Source organism: Nothoprocta perdicaria, unplaced genomic scaffold (genome assembly GCF_003342845.1).
Source record: "Nothoprocta perdicaria isolate Ctin4 unplaced genomic scaffold, notPer1 scaffold_342, whole genome shotgun sequence".
In the NCBI taxonomy this organism is placed as follows: Eukaryota; Metazoa; Chordata; class Aves; order Tinamiformes; family Tinamidae; genus Nothoprocta; species Nothoprocta perdicaria.
This window is the reverse complement of record NW_020455580.1, coordinates 530,022-545,379: the sequence shown is the minus strand read 5'-3', so window position 1 is coordinate 545,379 and position 15,358 is coordinate 530,022. Positions and strand designations below refer to the sequence as shown.

Below are 15,358 nucleotides of genomic sequence, written 5' to 3'. Positions count from 1 at the left end.
TGAGGAGCGGGCACGCGGCGCGGGCGGCGCGCCCATTGGTCGTCCGCGGAGGGGAGGCGGGCGCAACGTCCCGCGGTGCCCCGCGCGCGCCGCCGCCGCTGGGGGACCGAAGCCGGCACGAGGAGGGGGGCGGAGTCGCCGGGGACGGCGCCGACCAATCGGCGGAGGGGGCGGAGTCGCCGGGGCTCGCGCGGGCCAATCGGCAGCGGGGGCGGCCTGGCGGCCGTTAGAGCCGTTGGGAGCGTTGCGGGGGGTCGCGCCGCCGTTGGGAGCGTTGGCGCCGCCTCGCAGCCGTGAGGAGCCGCCCGCAAGAAACCACACAGCCACACCGGGTAGAAAGGAGTGCACAGTCGAGGTTTATGTACTTTACAGTAAAAAATAAACCTGGCAACAAACATCCCCTCCACTCCTGCGCAACGGGAAGAGTTAACCGGATCCCCCCCAAAGGAGAAGCCCCTTTCAAAGCTTTGCCCTGCCTCTCCGGGCCCGCTGGTTACCAAGAAGCGCTGCAAGCAGGTCCCCAGGGGCGGTGACAGCCAGGTGGGTGCCCCAGCACTGGGGGACAAAGAGACCGGCCGCCCCTGTCCCCCCCTCGTAGCTCGTCAACACTCAGTGAAGAAGCCAAAGCCCCTGGGTTCCTGCCCAGAAGAGACGTAGGGCGTGATGAGGAGCCGAGGGAACTCCAAAAAAGCTCAAGGAAGGCATGAGAAAAGAGAAAGATCTTTGTCAGCAGAGCTGCAGTTTCTCTGAACGCCAGATTCGGTTCGCAGAAGGGTTTGCGCTTTATTTCAGGCGCCGGTGTCCAGCTCAGCACAAAGTTTGTTTGCAAAGCCTGGAGTTAGCTAAGTACGAGGGGAAGTCCTGTTTTATTTTACGTCTCCTCCAGTAGATGTGGGTGAGTGTTAACCACCTACCACACCAACTCAACACACCTTGAGCAACCAAGTACGTTCAGCTCGTTCCTCACCGCACACTGGGARGCTACAGTCACTTGAACCCGGTGAAACGCGGAGGTTGGCACAGCCGGCGAGCCCGAAACCCGCGAGTCCTGCACAGGAGCGCGCTCGCTTCTCGGCCGCTGACCCAGCCCTAGAGCAGATGCCTGCTGCCCTCCTCCCCAGGAGGGGAAGAATTCAAGCCCCACACGGGCTGTGCAAGCACGGAGCCCTTGGCAAATACATCCTTCTTCACTGCTTCTCACCCATGTCACACGCCACATGGCTAGGGAGGCTGGATACTCTTCTCACACCTTGGTTCCTGTTGGCATTTACGGATCCCTTCTACCAAAAATAATGAAAGTTTAGGCTTCCTGGCTTATTACTGTCCCCTTAACATCACCTGCTTGATCATTTGTTACTGGAAGGATGGCCTGGTAGAGATGGACATTTCCCAGAGCCAGGGAAGGAAATGTTGAGCTCTCCCTTCCTTCTCAGAGCCCCGAGAGTACTTTTGGGAAGGGGAAATTAAAGCTCCTGCTAAAAACATTACCCTTAAGGCTGTGAAACCCAAGGAGAGAAGTGTCCCAATGAGGCAGACCGTGGCACAAAGCGGTTTTGAGGAGTGGGACTCTGCACTGAGCGCCCGCTCCAGGTGCTCTCCCTGTCCCGAGGGAGCGAGCGCTGCTTTTCCAGGAGGCTCGGTTTGGTTAACACGTGGCATCCCCTTTCCCGCTCTCCTTTGACCGTAYTGAGGACAAACAAGCAGCGTCTCTRTGTGTGCTGGGAATCCTCGCAATGTGGGGAGTCGGTTCCTTCCAGCTCTTCCCAGACGGGGACACGGGGCTTTTCCTTAGCCTGGCACACGGCTAGACTCCGGGAGGAAGAAGGCACTGGAGGCAACACCGGTGCGGGTCATCGCCGCCCTCCGCCCCAGGCACTGCACGTGCTGCCCGGTCACCGCGGCGGCTCCAACGTGGCGACGGGCGGACGCAGGAGAAGTGTCTGGTGCCCTCCTTCCTCAGCCAAGCTCCGGGGAGGGCTGAGCTCCCCGTGGTTTAAAGCCCAAGTGCTCAGGAGCTCCTGTTGCAGCCACGAYCCCCTCAGCGGGGACTCCGAGCTGGCAGGGATGCCCAGAGAAGCAGGGGAAAAGCAGATATYCTCCAGCACGTGTTTGGGGAAAGGGCAATAAATACATCTCTTCATGAAGAACAATGCAGCAGTGCAATGTTTTATTGAAAAAAAAAAAATAAAAGAAGTCTCACTTGCTACCTGCATCGCACYGTTGGCGGCCCCGGGGGAGCTCGAGCTGGGCCCCCGGCGCCCCCCGACACGGGCGGGCGATGCCGAGGCCCTGCCGGGCTCGCGGGGCGCCTGGCACCCGGCGCAGGGAGCCGCGGGGAGCAGGGCACAGGCTGCCCCTCCGCCCTGGCGCAGCTCCCGCTCGCCCCCGAGCTCCCTGGGCTGCGCGGGTCCCTCAAGCACAGGCCTTACTGGTCACCTGCCTTCATAATAATAATAATAATAATAATAATAAAAAATAAAAGCAACAACAACAACATCAAAAAAAAAAAAAAAAACAACAAAACATCTGTTGCCCTTTTTAAAGAGTCCAACGTACGATTATAGTGCAAGAGGGCTTGGTACAAGTGAGCATTACCAGCATGCCGCGGATGCGGGGGGACGGTCCTCCCCTACAAACACATCATCATCATCATCATCATCATCATCATCATAGGATTAAAAGAACATCGTTATCTCCAGAGAGAAGCAGTAGCGGAGTTGTCGTCGCGACACGGCTTTCAAATCAACCCGCTTCAAAACAAGGTCAGAGAAGTTTCTAAACAATCCAATACATTCACTTAAAAAACGAAAGAAAGAAAGAAAGAAAAAGAACATTTAAGAACAGAACCTGTTGAGATGGCCCCTTTTCTTCCCGCCCTCCCTCACCCTGCAAACACTTACACACGCTGCAACTACGAGCTGCCCCCGGCCTGGAAGCAGCGGGGAACGACCACGCGCGGCAGGAGATGCAGAAGGAATCGAGTTGTGGTGACAGGCACTTAGTAGGGCTCGGGAGGACGGCGGGCGCGGGCCGCGGCTCCCTTCCCTCCCGCGGGCCGCCGCTTCCCCGGCGGGGAGGGGACGGGCCCGTRCCGGCGCTCGGAGCAGCCTTGGCGGGACAGGGCCCGGCCTTGGCGAGCGGGACGTGAGCAGCGGCTGCACACGCCGCCCGGGGGGTAAGCGCGTGTGGAGCAAGGCGGGCCGCAGCCCGGCGCGGTGCCGCGGGGCCTCGGMGCTGCGCTCTGCCCAGTAAGGCATGGAGGTCATCCAGGAGGGAAGGGCCAGGAGAGGCGCGAGCGGTGCCGCGGCCGAGCGAGGCTCCTCCGTGCTGCGCGTGGCCGGGGCGAGCGGGGAGGCTCCCTGCTCCTGGCGGCCTCTGCGCCCCTCACCTGCTTCCTTCCAGCACAGGGAACCGAACGCCACCAAAGGAACGCCAAGCTACCTAGACCATCCTCGAAGATGGACAACAGACAAGGAGATCTTGTCTCTGCCCTTCCTCCCTTCACACTTGCTGGGGRACTCAGGGACAGGCGTGAGCAAGGCCCGAGTTTTGGACACGAAGGCCCAAGTGAACAGTCCCAGCCGAGCTGGGTGTCACACGCAGAAAGACAACACGCAAGGAACCTGTTCACAGCAACAACCTTCACCTTCCCTCCCCGATCAAAAAACCACAACTGCTTGAATTCCCCCGCAGCCCTGCCATGCCCGCGATAAACCCGGAGCAGCCCCAGCCGCCTCGGAGTCTGGGAATGCTGTGGTAGGACTCAAGATTTTACCCGCCTGCAGAGCGCTCCAAGCCCTTCGTGACCTATTGGTTTGGCGCGTGGGAACTGCGGCGTCCCCCGCGGCCCGTGCCCGCGGAGAGGACGGGAAGGCCATTCCAGTCAACCCGAGCTGACCATCCGGAGATGAAATCAGTATTAAGGCAGTGAAGGATCCTCTCCCCTGCGCGGGACGCTTTGCCCTTGCTAACGTTTCCGCGCAGAAGGTGCACTCGTGAGCACCCTACCAGAGGGGTTCGCCAAGGCTGCCCGGTTGCCTCACCACACGCCACCAAATGCCTACGGATTGGGAAACCTCCGCTTTYCAGCTTCCTTAACGCAGCTCCTCAGGCAGCGCAGGCTCCTCCAGCCCGGCAGAGCGGCGGCCGCTGCGTCCTGCCAGCGCCAGGCGCGTCTCCGGGACGGACCGCGTCAGACTCGGTGCGGCAACCCACCGCGGGGGACGTGCCCCGGCCGCCAGGAAGCGCCACTGGGAATCCAAGGACGCTTATCCCGGCGCGTGGCCCCAAACCACGGGCCCCAGGGCGGCGCGAGCACCGGGCGCCCCGGGGCGGCCGCGGCGCCGGAGGACGGGCCTCGCACCCCACCGCCTTCCCAGCTGAACGAAGGTCTGTCYGCGCCGGCACGGCCGCTCCACGCGGGCGCCCGCAGACACCATGTGCATATCCATAATGCTAAAAATAATAAAAAGTGCAACGCCGTCAGTTTCTTTAAAACAATCCACATTGCTCTGTTACCGTCCGAGGAGGGAGGTGTCAAGGAAGCCAGAAGGAAATAACCTAACTGGAACAGTAGTAGATTGCAAATTTCTCACAGCTTGCACGTTACAGTGTAACTGTTCCCAGGGAGCTCGGCAGGAGCTGCGGGCCTCCCCGCCGCGCGCCTCTCCCGCCCCGGTGCCTCCTGCGGCCCTGCGGAGCGCCCGGCAAGCCCGCGGCATCGCGAGGAGCGCGGCGGCGCAGCGGGCACGGCGGGCAGCGCGCAGGGAGGGCGCGACGGGAGCAGGAACTAAGCACAGTCCTGGGGTTCGCAGGGACGAGGCCGCCGCCGGAACCGCCGGGGAAGGAGGGTCAGCCAGCCAGCCCCCCTCCCAGGGCGACCAAGACCTGAGCCAGCCACAGTCCTGGTCCCAACAGGAGCTTCAGGCTTGGAGCGAGCGAGGGAGACCATTCAGCAGATCCACCCCAGAGTGGTTTGTTTTGGACCGTTTTCTTCTCTCTCTTTTTTCTTTTTTTTTTTTCTTTTTTTTTTTTTGGTTTAAAATGTCACTTTTGTGGTTTTTTTTTTTCCTTTCCTCTCTTCCTCCTGTGCCTCCGCCTCCTCCCCCCTCAAGAGAAGCCCCTTCCAGCAAGGCAGGGCAGGAGCTGCAGGCGCCGGGGTCCCGGCCAGGCGCGCAGGTCACTTGTGCCGCTGAGCCGTCTTCTTCCTTTTCCTCTTAAAGAAGCAGCAGCACCTGGAGCACAAAGAACAAGGCAGGTGAGCGGCGCGCGGCCGCCCGCGCCGGCTCCCCTCCACGCCGAGCAGCATGCACCCCTCAGCGCCGGCCCTCGCCTCTAGCTGCTCCCCCGGGACGGGAACGCCGCGGGGGAAGCGGAGCGCCGGCGGATTCCCCGCTCCCGCCGTGTGGAGCCCCGAGGAGCACTGGGACAGCGAGTCCCGGCGGCTCCTCCGTGCTACGGGGCCCACGGGCCTGGAGCATGGTCCACTCGAGAGCCCGGCGCACGTGTTCGGAAGCGTTCGCGGCTCACGGATCAGGTCTCTCCACTGAACCGTTCCCAATAACCCACGCTAGATCATTCCGCACAGTTAGGCTTGACTCCTGCTTCCTCCCCCAGCCGGTGCAGGAAGGACACGGCATTCGAGGGTCAGGGAAGCAAAAGGATGGATAGAGGAGACGGAGGTGGGGAGAAAAACAGCACAGCTGGACCTCCAGCGGCAGAGGTGTCCCTTGAGGGTTACACTGAAGGCGACAGCCCCCTTCTCCTCCCAGAAGCTCCTTACACAATGACTTGGCCTGTCTCTATTCCTGTCCTCGCTCTCCCTCAGTCAGGAATCCTCCGCACAGAGGAAACAGCGTTGTCCTTTGCCAGCTCTGCTCCCGAGCTACCCGTTTTTCTCATTCTGCCATTACAGCTGTCTCCAGAGCAGCCCGGGTGATGCTGAAACAGCGTGTGAGGTTCTCACGTTTGTTTTGTTTTGGGGCTGCTGGAAGGGACATGCAGCTACGCAACAAGAGCAGATGTGACTCTGCARAGACCATTCCCGCCCCCAGCATCTTTTACCAATAGCCAGACCCAAAGAGTCCCACACACTTTCTGTAACAACATCGCCAAGTTACGTGCTGCCAGATACACTCTGCAATGTCGCACTGAACTCCTGTCCTCTCAGAGCTGCACCAACACCGTTCCCTCCTCACTTGCACCCCAGAGGCCCCCGGAAACACCAGCCTGGCTCTGGGCTGCAGAAGTGCTGGGAGACCAACGCCACCACGGGAACAAAGCACGTCAGCCCAAATCGTTTGYTGGGGAGACTGAAATTCCCGACAACACACGGAGCTGAAAGATCCAGAAGTGACGGGAGGGTGACCTAAAACCCAGAGGGAGTTTACTGTCCATGATTTGCCTTTGGCTGCTTCCTGGGCGCTCCTCACGGGCCCAGTTTGGAGACGAGACGAGAGAAACACGAAAGGGCCTGTCCTTGCAGGAGCACGGGCCTGGAGCGGCCGGCGAGCCGCAAGGCCTCCGTGCCCGCACGGCGCCCGCCACGTGCGGCACGTCGTGCGGCGGCTCCCCGGAGCGCAGCGCCCTGGGCGTTACCGGCTGGGCGCTACAGCTCCCCTCTCCGCCGCCCGCTCCGGGACTGTCTCGCGCTTCAGGCCGTGTGCCGCCCGCTCTGGTTTTCACCTGTCACACTATTCTCCCCCCACAGCGGCCGCCTGCCTTCGGGACTCRGGTACCCGTAAGGAGGAGGGGATCGTTACGGGGAGAGATGGTGGAAAATGCACGCGTTATGGTTTCACATGCACCGCGRAGGGGACAGGGGGGCTGAGCGGGACCCCTCTGGTCGGGCGCGGGGAGGAGGCAGCTCACTGACTCGGCGCTGCTCTGCCTTGTGCCTGGCTGCTGTCACCGCTACTCAGAGGTCCGGGGAAGGGGTCAGGAAAGGAAGCCCTGGCAGTTCAGACAGGCAGAGGCAGAACACCAAAAGAAAAGAACAAGGCAGGCCGACAAGTACAGAACGTGATCTCTGTGCATGCAGACAAGGCCCAAGAGAACAGCTCCAGACTACGACATACAGAGAAGCCAGAGATGCCAGAGGAGGAGGCAATGCCTATGGAGAGAAGGGCAGAGAAGGGTCTCTCTGTCATTGAACAAGGCCTTTCTTCAGCACATGGGTGGCTTTCGAGCCAATCCGATGTTGCACCTCGATCCGCAGCAATTCCTGCTTTCCAGCACCCCAGAAGGCCACCTGCCCCTGCAGAYGCCTCGCGTGAGCCTCGCCGTGAGCCTCCCTTTCCCGCGCAGCGCTGGGCAGGCKGCCCCTCCGGCTGCGGGAAGGGGCACGGCAGGAGCAAACGCTCCRCAGGGCTCCTCCAGCCTGGAACTACGGCTGGGACTTGGCAAGCGTGGAAAACTGTACATATACCCGAGCTGGACTTGCAATAARGCTAATCCCAATCTCCCTGTCCCTCTGCAAGCAGCCCTTAGCAAGCAGCCAGTTGAACTGTGCTCTCAGCTGGCAGCTGCAGGGTGGTTTTTCCTCCTACTCCTCAGCTTGGAAAGTGGCCCTTTCCCACCAGCTCGCTCCAAGCGGTGGCTTTAGCTGCRCATCTATCCACAAGGTCTACAGCCTTCGCACTCTCTAATCACATCCGCCCCAGCCTGCGCCTCCTTCGTGTGGAGCTCCTCTAGGAAGCAGCTGCCCTCCTGTCCTCAGTAACCAGGTTTCCCTTTGTCTGCGTGAGGAATTCCTGCGAGATGCTCGGCAAGCCTCGTCCCGACTCTGCCCAACTCCGTTAGACATCACCTGCTCAAGGACACAACAGTTCGGGGGGGAGATGGTAAAGGCCGAATCGAAAATCTGTCTTTTGCAAAGATCAGCTCAGAGATCAGCCCAATTGCTCGGCCTCATGCGGCCTCGCAAGCAACCCCCGCCTTCCCCCACTATTGTATGAGGTTCTTGGTCTTAAATCAGAACAGCCCTGGGTTGGCTTTTTTGAGTTTGTGCCTTTTTTTCTGTTGTTGGGTTTTTTTTGGTTTTTTTTTTTTTTTTTTTTTGTGGCTTGGTTGGTTTGGTTTTGCCAACCCCAGTCTAGTCTGGTCCGCTCCCCCTGGCACGTGGACTGGAGAGAGGGACTCACCACAAGTTGAGCATTTTCAGGCAGCTACAGAGAGTGTAGAGAAAAAAAAAAAACACAGAAAGGAAGAAAGAGCAATTAGTTCACAGAGGTGGGATGGAAGCAGGTCACTGCAGCCATGCACACATGCAGTGCGGCAGACACGCTCCACGCCGGGCCGCCCGCCCGCCCCAGCACTCACACCACCTCTGCCCTGGCCACCGTGCTGCTCCCGGCCGCCGTGTTTTCCAGGCGTTTTCCAGAACGTCCCGCTCTGTCCCCAAGGGGGTACTTTTACTCTGGGGCTAGGAACAGAAAAGGGGCTCCAGGCCAGCAGAAGAAGATACTGCTCCAATCCCTGCGGCTCCTGAGGCTAAGAGGCTGGATTCCAGAGCTGTGTATGCGGCCTGTGGGATCTCCAGCACAGCACAGCAAGGTGGAAGTGCTGCCACCTCTCCCCTGCCTGCCAGGAGAGCCAGGACTGCTCCTCCTCCTGGACCCAGAGTCCCGTCTCCAGCTGCCTCTGGCTCCTTCTGGCTCCCCTTACTGCAGAGCAGTTCCTCAAGCCCGAAAGCCTTTGCCCTCCTCTGCTAACTAAGGGGTTTTATAATCCCAGCTGCAAGGAAAGATGAAGGTGGTCGCACACGTGGCTGGAGGGAGGAAGCAGGCTACGCTCGGGAACGAGCACAGCAGCTCCTGACGGAGCAAAGCCGCCWGTGCTCAGCTTCGCAGGAAACGCTTAGACCCTTCAAAACCAAATCTGAAGCACTCAAGCAGGGCCTAGGCTGCCCTATCAAGAACAGTTTAGGATGGTGATTTGCCCCAGCCCATCCAGGTGTCAACCACAAGCCACTTGAGGTCCCACTTTGGTCATTCAGACCATGAYGGAGCCTGCAACACCAAACCCGTGGCCTCTGCAGGCCAGGCTACCTGCAGTTAACACTGCCCATTCTGCAACCTGCAGTTCAAGATCTCCTCCTCATCCCTGCTGTACTGTATGAGAAACCTGTAGCAAACCCAAAGCTCACTCTTTTGGCTGGCAGGAGAAAGCTTATTCACTGCTGGGACAAGTCACTGCGAGGAGCAAACCCTGGCCAGCTACCAGCAAGCCAGATCCAGCAGAAGTGCTTCCCGAGGGACAGAGGGATGGACACTGAATGACATTTACCTTTAAGCCTGCGGAATAAGACGGGAGACCAGCACTGGCTCTGGCCTCATACGCACCCAGGGACCGTTTCCATCAACGCCCACTTAACACGCCTGCCTTTTTCCTTTATCCCCTCAAAGTCTTCCCTACTGCAAGTGCCCATGAGGCTAAAGACAAGCAAGGTGGGACACGCAACGCTGATGCCATCAAGTCAAATTATAGCCAGAGAGTGGCCCAACGTCATGGCACCAACCTGTTCAAATGCAGCCCCAGGACGTAGCTACCCCTCGTAGGGGGATGTGAATATTACACTGTGTCCTGCTAGGGGCCAAGAACAGTCCAGAAGCAGTGAGAAGGTCCCACTTGGAAGATCATGCAGAAGGTGACGTGGTGGTGCCAGATGCAGTGCTGATGCAAAGAAGGCCAAAACAGTCAAACTGCAGGACAATTTTGTACCCGGTTGTTACTCTTCACTAGCACCTACAGGGGCCTGGTCCTGCTCGCTGAGGCCCGCACAGGCGAGCAGGGCGTGCAGCACAAGCAGGACGCCTATTTCTGGATCCTCCCTCATTCAGCTGCTGCTGGGCTGGACCAAGAGAAATCACCCAGAAGACCACACGTTCCTGCAAGAGTTACTTTAGCACCACTCTGGATACCAAGTCTCTGCTTCTTGCGGCCAGAACTAAAGTGTTAACTTTCAGACCAGCAATTCCCTCACGGAGCTGTGCTCAAGCTACTCCTACACTCTCAGCACGAGAGTACAATGCGTTCTCCTTCTGGAACAGGGGATGCTCACCGGGCTCCCTGAAATCAATCCCCATTATTTCGGTAATTGAGCTACCACCCTGTTTCACAGTACATGCTTGGATTAGGAGGTATGTTCTTGGGCCATGACACGTGTGAAAAGCAGCAGCAGCACTGGAGGCACCATGCACAAAAGCAGCGATATGCAGGAAAAGGTCATGGGACACAAGCACCAAGTACTTCACCATGGGTAGAAAGCCCCACTCATTTCAAAGGAGGAGGATTAACCACCACACCAGTGGAAAGCCTTTGGAAAGCACACGTACTTAGCCTCCTCCACCACCTCCACTTCTGCCTGCGCCGTGATGGGTGCGTTGGAGTGGGCCCCCGTCGGGTCATCGACGTTCAGCTCCCCGTTGGTCGAGCTGACCACCTGAAACACAAACGAACGCCCCGTTAATGAAGCCCCGACAGAGCCTGCAWGTGATAGGGCTCCAGCTGCCCGGGCAAGGGATAGCGTAGCAGTGGGAAGTCTGTGGACCAACTTCTCTGTGCTCTGGTCCCTCTACTCGTTACTGTGGGACTCCCTGGATGCCCTTAAACCACGAGCTTGTTTCCAGCAGTCCACTGAAGAGACTGGCGTGCTTTGCCCCAAGCAGAAGAGCAGGTAGGGGCTGCTCCATGCTCACTGCTCCGCTTCTGTACCCAACACAGGTCTCCRCAATGTCTTTGGGAGGCTCCCCCACAGTTTGCTTTCCTTCCCCTGGGATCTTAAGAGGAAAAAGTAGCGTGAAGACTGATTGACAGCCTCATATATTTGCAAACTGTATTATGCTGACTGTTTGCTCCTAACTTCTTTTGAGCAGTCCTTCTAAGAAGGACATTAGCTTCTATGAAGGGCACTAGGACTAGCAGTCCTTCTAAGAAGGACACAGTCCTCTTAGGAAGGACAGCGTTGTGACAATTGAAGCATCCAGCACTGCATGGGCTGTAGATAGCAGGGAGGCTTCTTGCGAAGGTCAAGTGAACCCCTGCATATGGAGGCACCAAGAAATCCCTAGGACATGGGCCATGGCCCGTGTGGGATTTGGCCCTGATTGCCACTAACATGGGAAGATCCAACTCCATAACCCTCAACTCCTMATTCCCTACACACTCAGTTCCTGGAATTACTTCATTGCCCAAAGGTATTTACATGGTCTCTAATTTATAAAGGTATTTATATGGTCTCTAAYGGTCTCTCCTTTTGCTTTGCAGTTTATGTTACAGATTACTTGAATGCTTTCATATAGGTGCCACCAGCTGTCAGGAGCCAGGAGGGCGTTACGCAGGAGAGCACATAATGTTCTGGATAATTCACGATTGCTCTGCTGCCAGTGGGACTGCAGCAGTGACCAACAAACAAGTCCAAATCAGGCTGATGTCCAGCCGGCCCTTCCACACTTCACCGGGAAGGTAGGACAGGCTTCTTGCGCCATGAACACCTGCAGGAGCGGTAAGGATGCGTGGCCGCCCTCATACTCCACCTCTCTGCCTTTCTACAAGGTAAAAGCAGGTACCTCACATCGTGGAGTTCCAGTCTTCAGGAGAGTTAGCAGCTGAGGTTGTAACTCTGATAACTGAGTCTGGAAGGCCCTATGGTCCATGCTCATTTCTGGAGTCCAGATGCTACCAGGTATTCCCTGGTGGCTGAGGATGACCTGACCACCAGAGATGAAGGGAAGGAAGCCAGAGAAGCAGTGCAYCTGTAAGAATTCTCCTCACTATTAAGTGCTTCTATACATATTTTGAAATCTTACGTTCTACCAACAGCTGCTGTTTCTGCAGAAACGAAGGCAGAACAAGTCCCATGCCCAGTTTCTGCCAAGGTATGTCAGAAAGAAGCTCCTGTGTTCTTGGGAGCTTTCCTCTCCATTGGGGATTATCCCTTGGGTCCTCTTGACACCTCCCTCCCAAACTCATTGCACTGCAGGTCTCTGCAGGCTCTCAAGACCCCACGCTTCCCACACAGCTTTGCTCCAACACCAGCAGTTAATTGTGCTGTTCCTCGTGATCTTCCTACACTTTCAAAGTCTTTTGTAAAATGAAGTTTAACAAGAAGCAGATGAAGACCTTTTTTTTCCCCTTCATTTTTTTTTTGTCCTCCATTCTGCCACTTTATTCTGATGTGGCAAATTCAACAGTTGCCTTAAAGGAAACTTCAAACTACTGACTTCTCTTAGGAGAACTGCAGGTTCAGCATTAGCTGGCACGTCCGCTGAGAAGTCATTGAAGGTTCCGTCACGCTGCAGCCAGAGCAGCAACAGACTATCTGCTGTTCCTGGCTGCACGTAAGCAGCTTTTGGTGCTTATAATACCATAAACCTGCTTGGAAACTGCTCAGATAGGTGACCCTTATGATCAAAACCCAGACCAGGGCTGCCTTAGTGTGTCAGCTATTCCAGCACAGCGCTGTTTGTGTGGAGACATGGCTCATTCTCGCTTTGCATGATTTAAACTATTCCCCAATAMCAATAAAAACAGCCAGGCTGAAGCTCCTGAGAGCTGAGCTCTCCTGTCTGCTCTTGTCTGAGATCAGAGCTATCCATAAACCCATTCGTCCTCATCTTTCAATTTCTCAKCCAGTCAGAAAAATATCTTTGAATTAAAAAAGCAACTTGGCTAATGAAGCCCCCAAAAGCCACTGAAACCAACCCAATATGAAGAACAATGCAAATTCCAGCCAATCTCAATTTCCCCCACGGGCATCTTGTTCTGTCTCCAAAATCTTCAYGGCTGTGAAGCTTTGCCTCTTGGGGCAGCTGCTCTCCATACAGAGCCCGCTGGCAAGAGGGGCAATTCTAGGGTCAACGTCCCAACAGAGCTGAGCGCTGCAACCAGACAAGGGAGCTTGGGCAGCCACGGTGTGTGCTTTTGAGCAGGGAGGAACAGCAACCTGTCCTGTGCACCTCAAAGCAGAGGACAGGGCTCCACGTGGCTTCCAGGGTGGACGCATATGCAAGACAGCATTCAGCTTCCTCCAAGCACTCAGTCTCACGCAGGTTTGTAGTCTCTTAAGGTGGCACTTTTTCCCCCCAGTTGGCTTGCAATGAATGCACAATAAACTCCATTATAGCCAAAGATAGACCTGCTGCTCCGGCCAGCTCCCGAARACAAGGCTTCCCATCTCCTCCGTGCAGCTTTGCCCCACTCCCAGCATTAGTTCCCATTTCTCCAGAGTTTACAAAGTCATGTTAGGATTGTGTCTGACATAGAGCCTCTCTCATAGGCAAACTCTTGGACAACCCAAAAAACTCCCCTTGCCAGCAAAGCTAGACACTTCTCACTTTCTTGGATAACTCCTGTAGCTTCCCAGCRGTGTTTCAAGCCACCTTATCCTGGCAGTAGGGCAAGAGGCTCCCTTAGAAAGGCTGAATGACAGCCAGAGGCAGGTACATCTGCATAAACAAAACCAGTCCCTTCGGGGATTTCAGAACTTATTTGTGCTGGCACCTTTAATGCTGCCTGTCACTGTTGCTCATGCTCTGCTTCACCTTCTAGACACATCTAGAGCATCCCCGGGGCTGCGGAGGGCTTTATAGACCAGATGGGCAAATATACACTATTTTCTGCATTCATTTTGACAGTTACACAAATCCGAGATCAAAACAGCCCTCAGGGGAAAAGCTTTGCTGAAGAGGGAACAGCAACTATGTTATAGGCACGGCTTGGGTACTCCCAAACTGCGGCTTGAGCATTAGGTACCGGACAGGGCCAAATCCGCCTGTGAAATTACCTTCCTGATGTTGTAACTGGAATTCAGGGAGGCTTCTGGGGAGTTTTAGGCATATTCTTATATCAAAACCGTGCAAGCCAGAGGGAGCAGATACCTGTACTGATCCTCCATGCCGGTCTGCAGCCAAGTGAGATGTCAAGTACGAGGTATTCGTCTGCCGGTTGGGCTGGATCTCCCACTCTCCTCGGCGGTCTGAKGCCGCCTGCTCGCAAGTCAGAAGCACGGGAGAGAGAGAAGAGGGGGCACAAGGTGAGTCAGGCGAAGAGGGGAGAGCACGTTTGTTAGTGAGTTAGTTTTTGTTTGGTTTTTGCAAAAAACAAGGCATTTAAACATTTTGCGAGGGTAAAATTTGGCTTCACCAAGTGCAGCCTCATACTCCAGTTCAGTGGTGTCTGCAGCAATCCACTGCAGGAGCAAGTTTCTTCTCCTCTAGCTAACGAACGAAGAGAAAGCCCACATCTATTCGGGGAGTTACTTCACTACACGGCTTCATTTGCACTTTTTTCAGCATAGAAACAAATGGACTAACAACGTGTTCAACCGCATCTGTCAGGACACACACCAGAGCTCTTCACGTGGCAGCAGGGTTGGGGACACAATTGCACCTCCATAAGATGATACATATTTCTGCCTCAAGTTTGCAATATAAAACAAACCAAATTTTATTTCAGCAAAATCCTGTTCCACACACTGATTCATCTGCAAGGTGCAGAAGGAAACATCTCTCTTTATTTGACCGGAGGGAAGGATGGGGTTTTTTTTCCTGGTTTTGTTTTGCTGGGAAAAAGGACAGTAAATGAACTTGCTGTAATAGTTTCTTCATCATCCAAAACGCCTGCAAACTTTGTGCAAGGCAATTATTAGAACAATATATTGGATGCAAAAAAAAGTATGATGCACACAGGGAAAAAACAAATAAAACAAAACAAAAACAACCTGAATTTATCTATGCAGACTATTCTGTTTGTACTTTTCATGGAGCTAGGAAGCAGAAACCCAAAAATAGGTTTTAGGAAAGCAGACAAAACTCCAGATAACTTGTCACACTTCCTAGCTTTTTACCAGGATTCATGTTCTTTCTGCCCAAAGCTAATGTACCTTTTTTTTTTTTTTTTCCTGAGATATGAACTAGCTATAAAATACAAGGAAACACACTTCTACTGAACACCCTTCTAGAAATGAATTTTGCTTCTCAGTAAAGCTCCTGGAACAACAGAACATCAGAGTAGAACAAGGCCTGAGAAATCAAAACCCCTCAGGGGCTTTTGTGATATGTAGAACAATAGCCAAGTACAGAAGCACAAGAGCATGACCACCAAAGCCCATCTTGTTCTTCACAAAGAGCTGCATTTCCTTTTGGCCATTTGACAGAGACCTACACATCTCCGCTCATTCAACCAAACTGTAAAGTCTCCATTCCTTTTCTCTCTCTCTCTCTCTCTCTCTCTCTCTTTCTTTCTTTTCCTTCCTTCCTTCCTTCCTTCCTTCCTTCCTTCCTTCCTTCCTTCCTTCCTTCCTTCCTTCCTTCTTTCCTTCTTTCCTTCCTTCCTTCTTTCCTTCCTTCCTTCCTTCCTT

At 55.4% G+C, this 15,358-nt stretch overlaps 1 protein-coding gene across 4 annotated transcripts in view; it reads right to left on the bottom strand.

Moving 5' to 3' along the window:
• Positions 1–5,109: 5,109 nt before the first annotated feature.
• The window catches only part of CSNK1G1 (casein kinase 1 gamma 1), a 75,330-nt gene continuing 65,081 nt past the window's right edge, over positions 5,110–15,358 (bottom strand). The window contains exons 11-15 of one of the 4 annotated variants that reach the window (XM_026043936.1): positions 13,878–13,985; positions 11,568–11,708; positions 10,335–10,441; positions 8,142–8,165; positions 5,110–5,234 (exon numbers count right to left, since the gene is read on the bottom strand). In XM_026043936.1, the coding sequence (XP_025899721.1) occupies positions 5,180–5,234; positions 8,142–8,165; positions 10,335–10,441; positions 11,568–11,708; positions 13,878–13,985 (435 nt within the window). In that variant the 3' untranslated portion in view covers positions 5,110–5,179. The remainder of the gene's footprint in view (positions 5,235–8,141; positions 8,166–10,334; positions 10,442–11,567; positions 11,709–13,877; positions 13,986–15,358) is intronic. The other 3 variants (XM_026043937.1, XM_026043938.1, XM_026043939.1) reach the window with 3 other exon arrangements.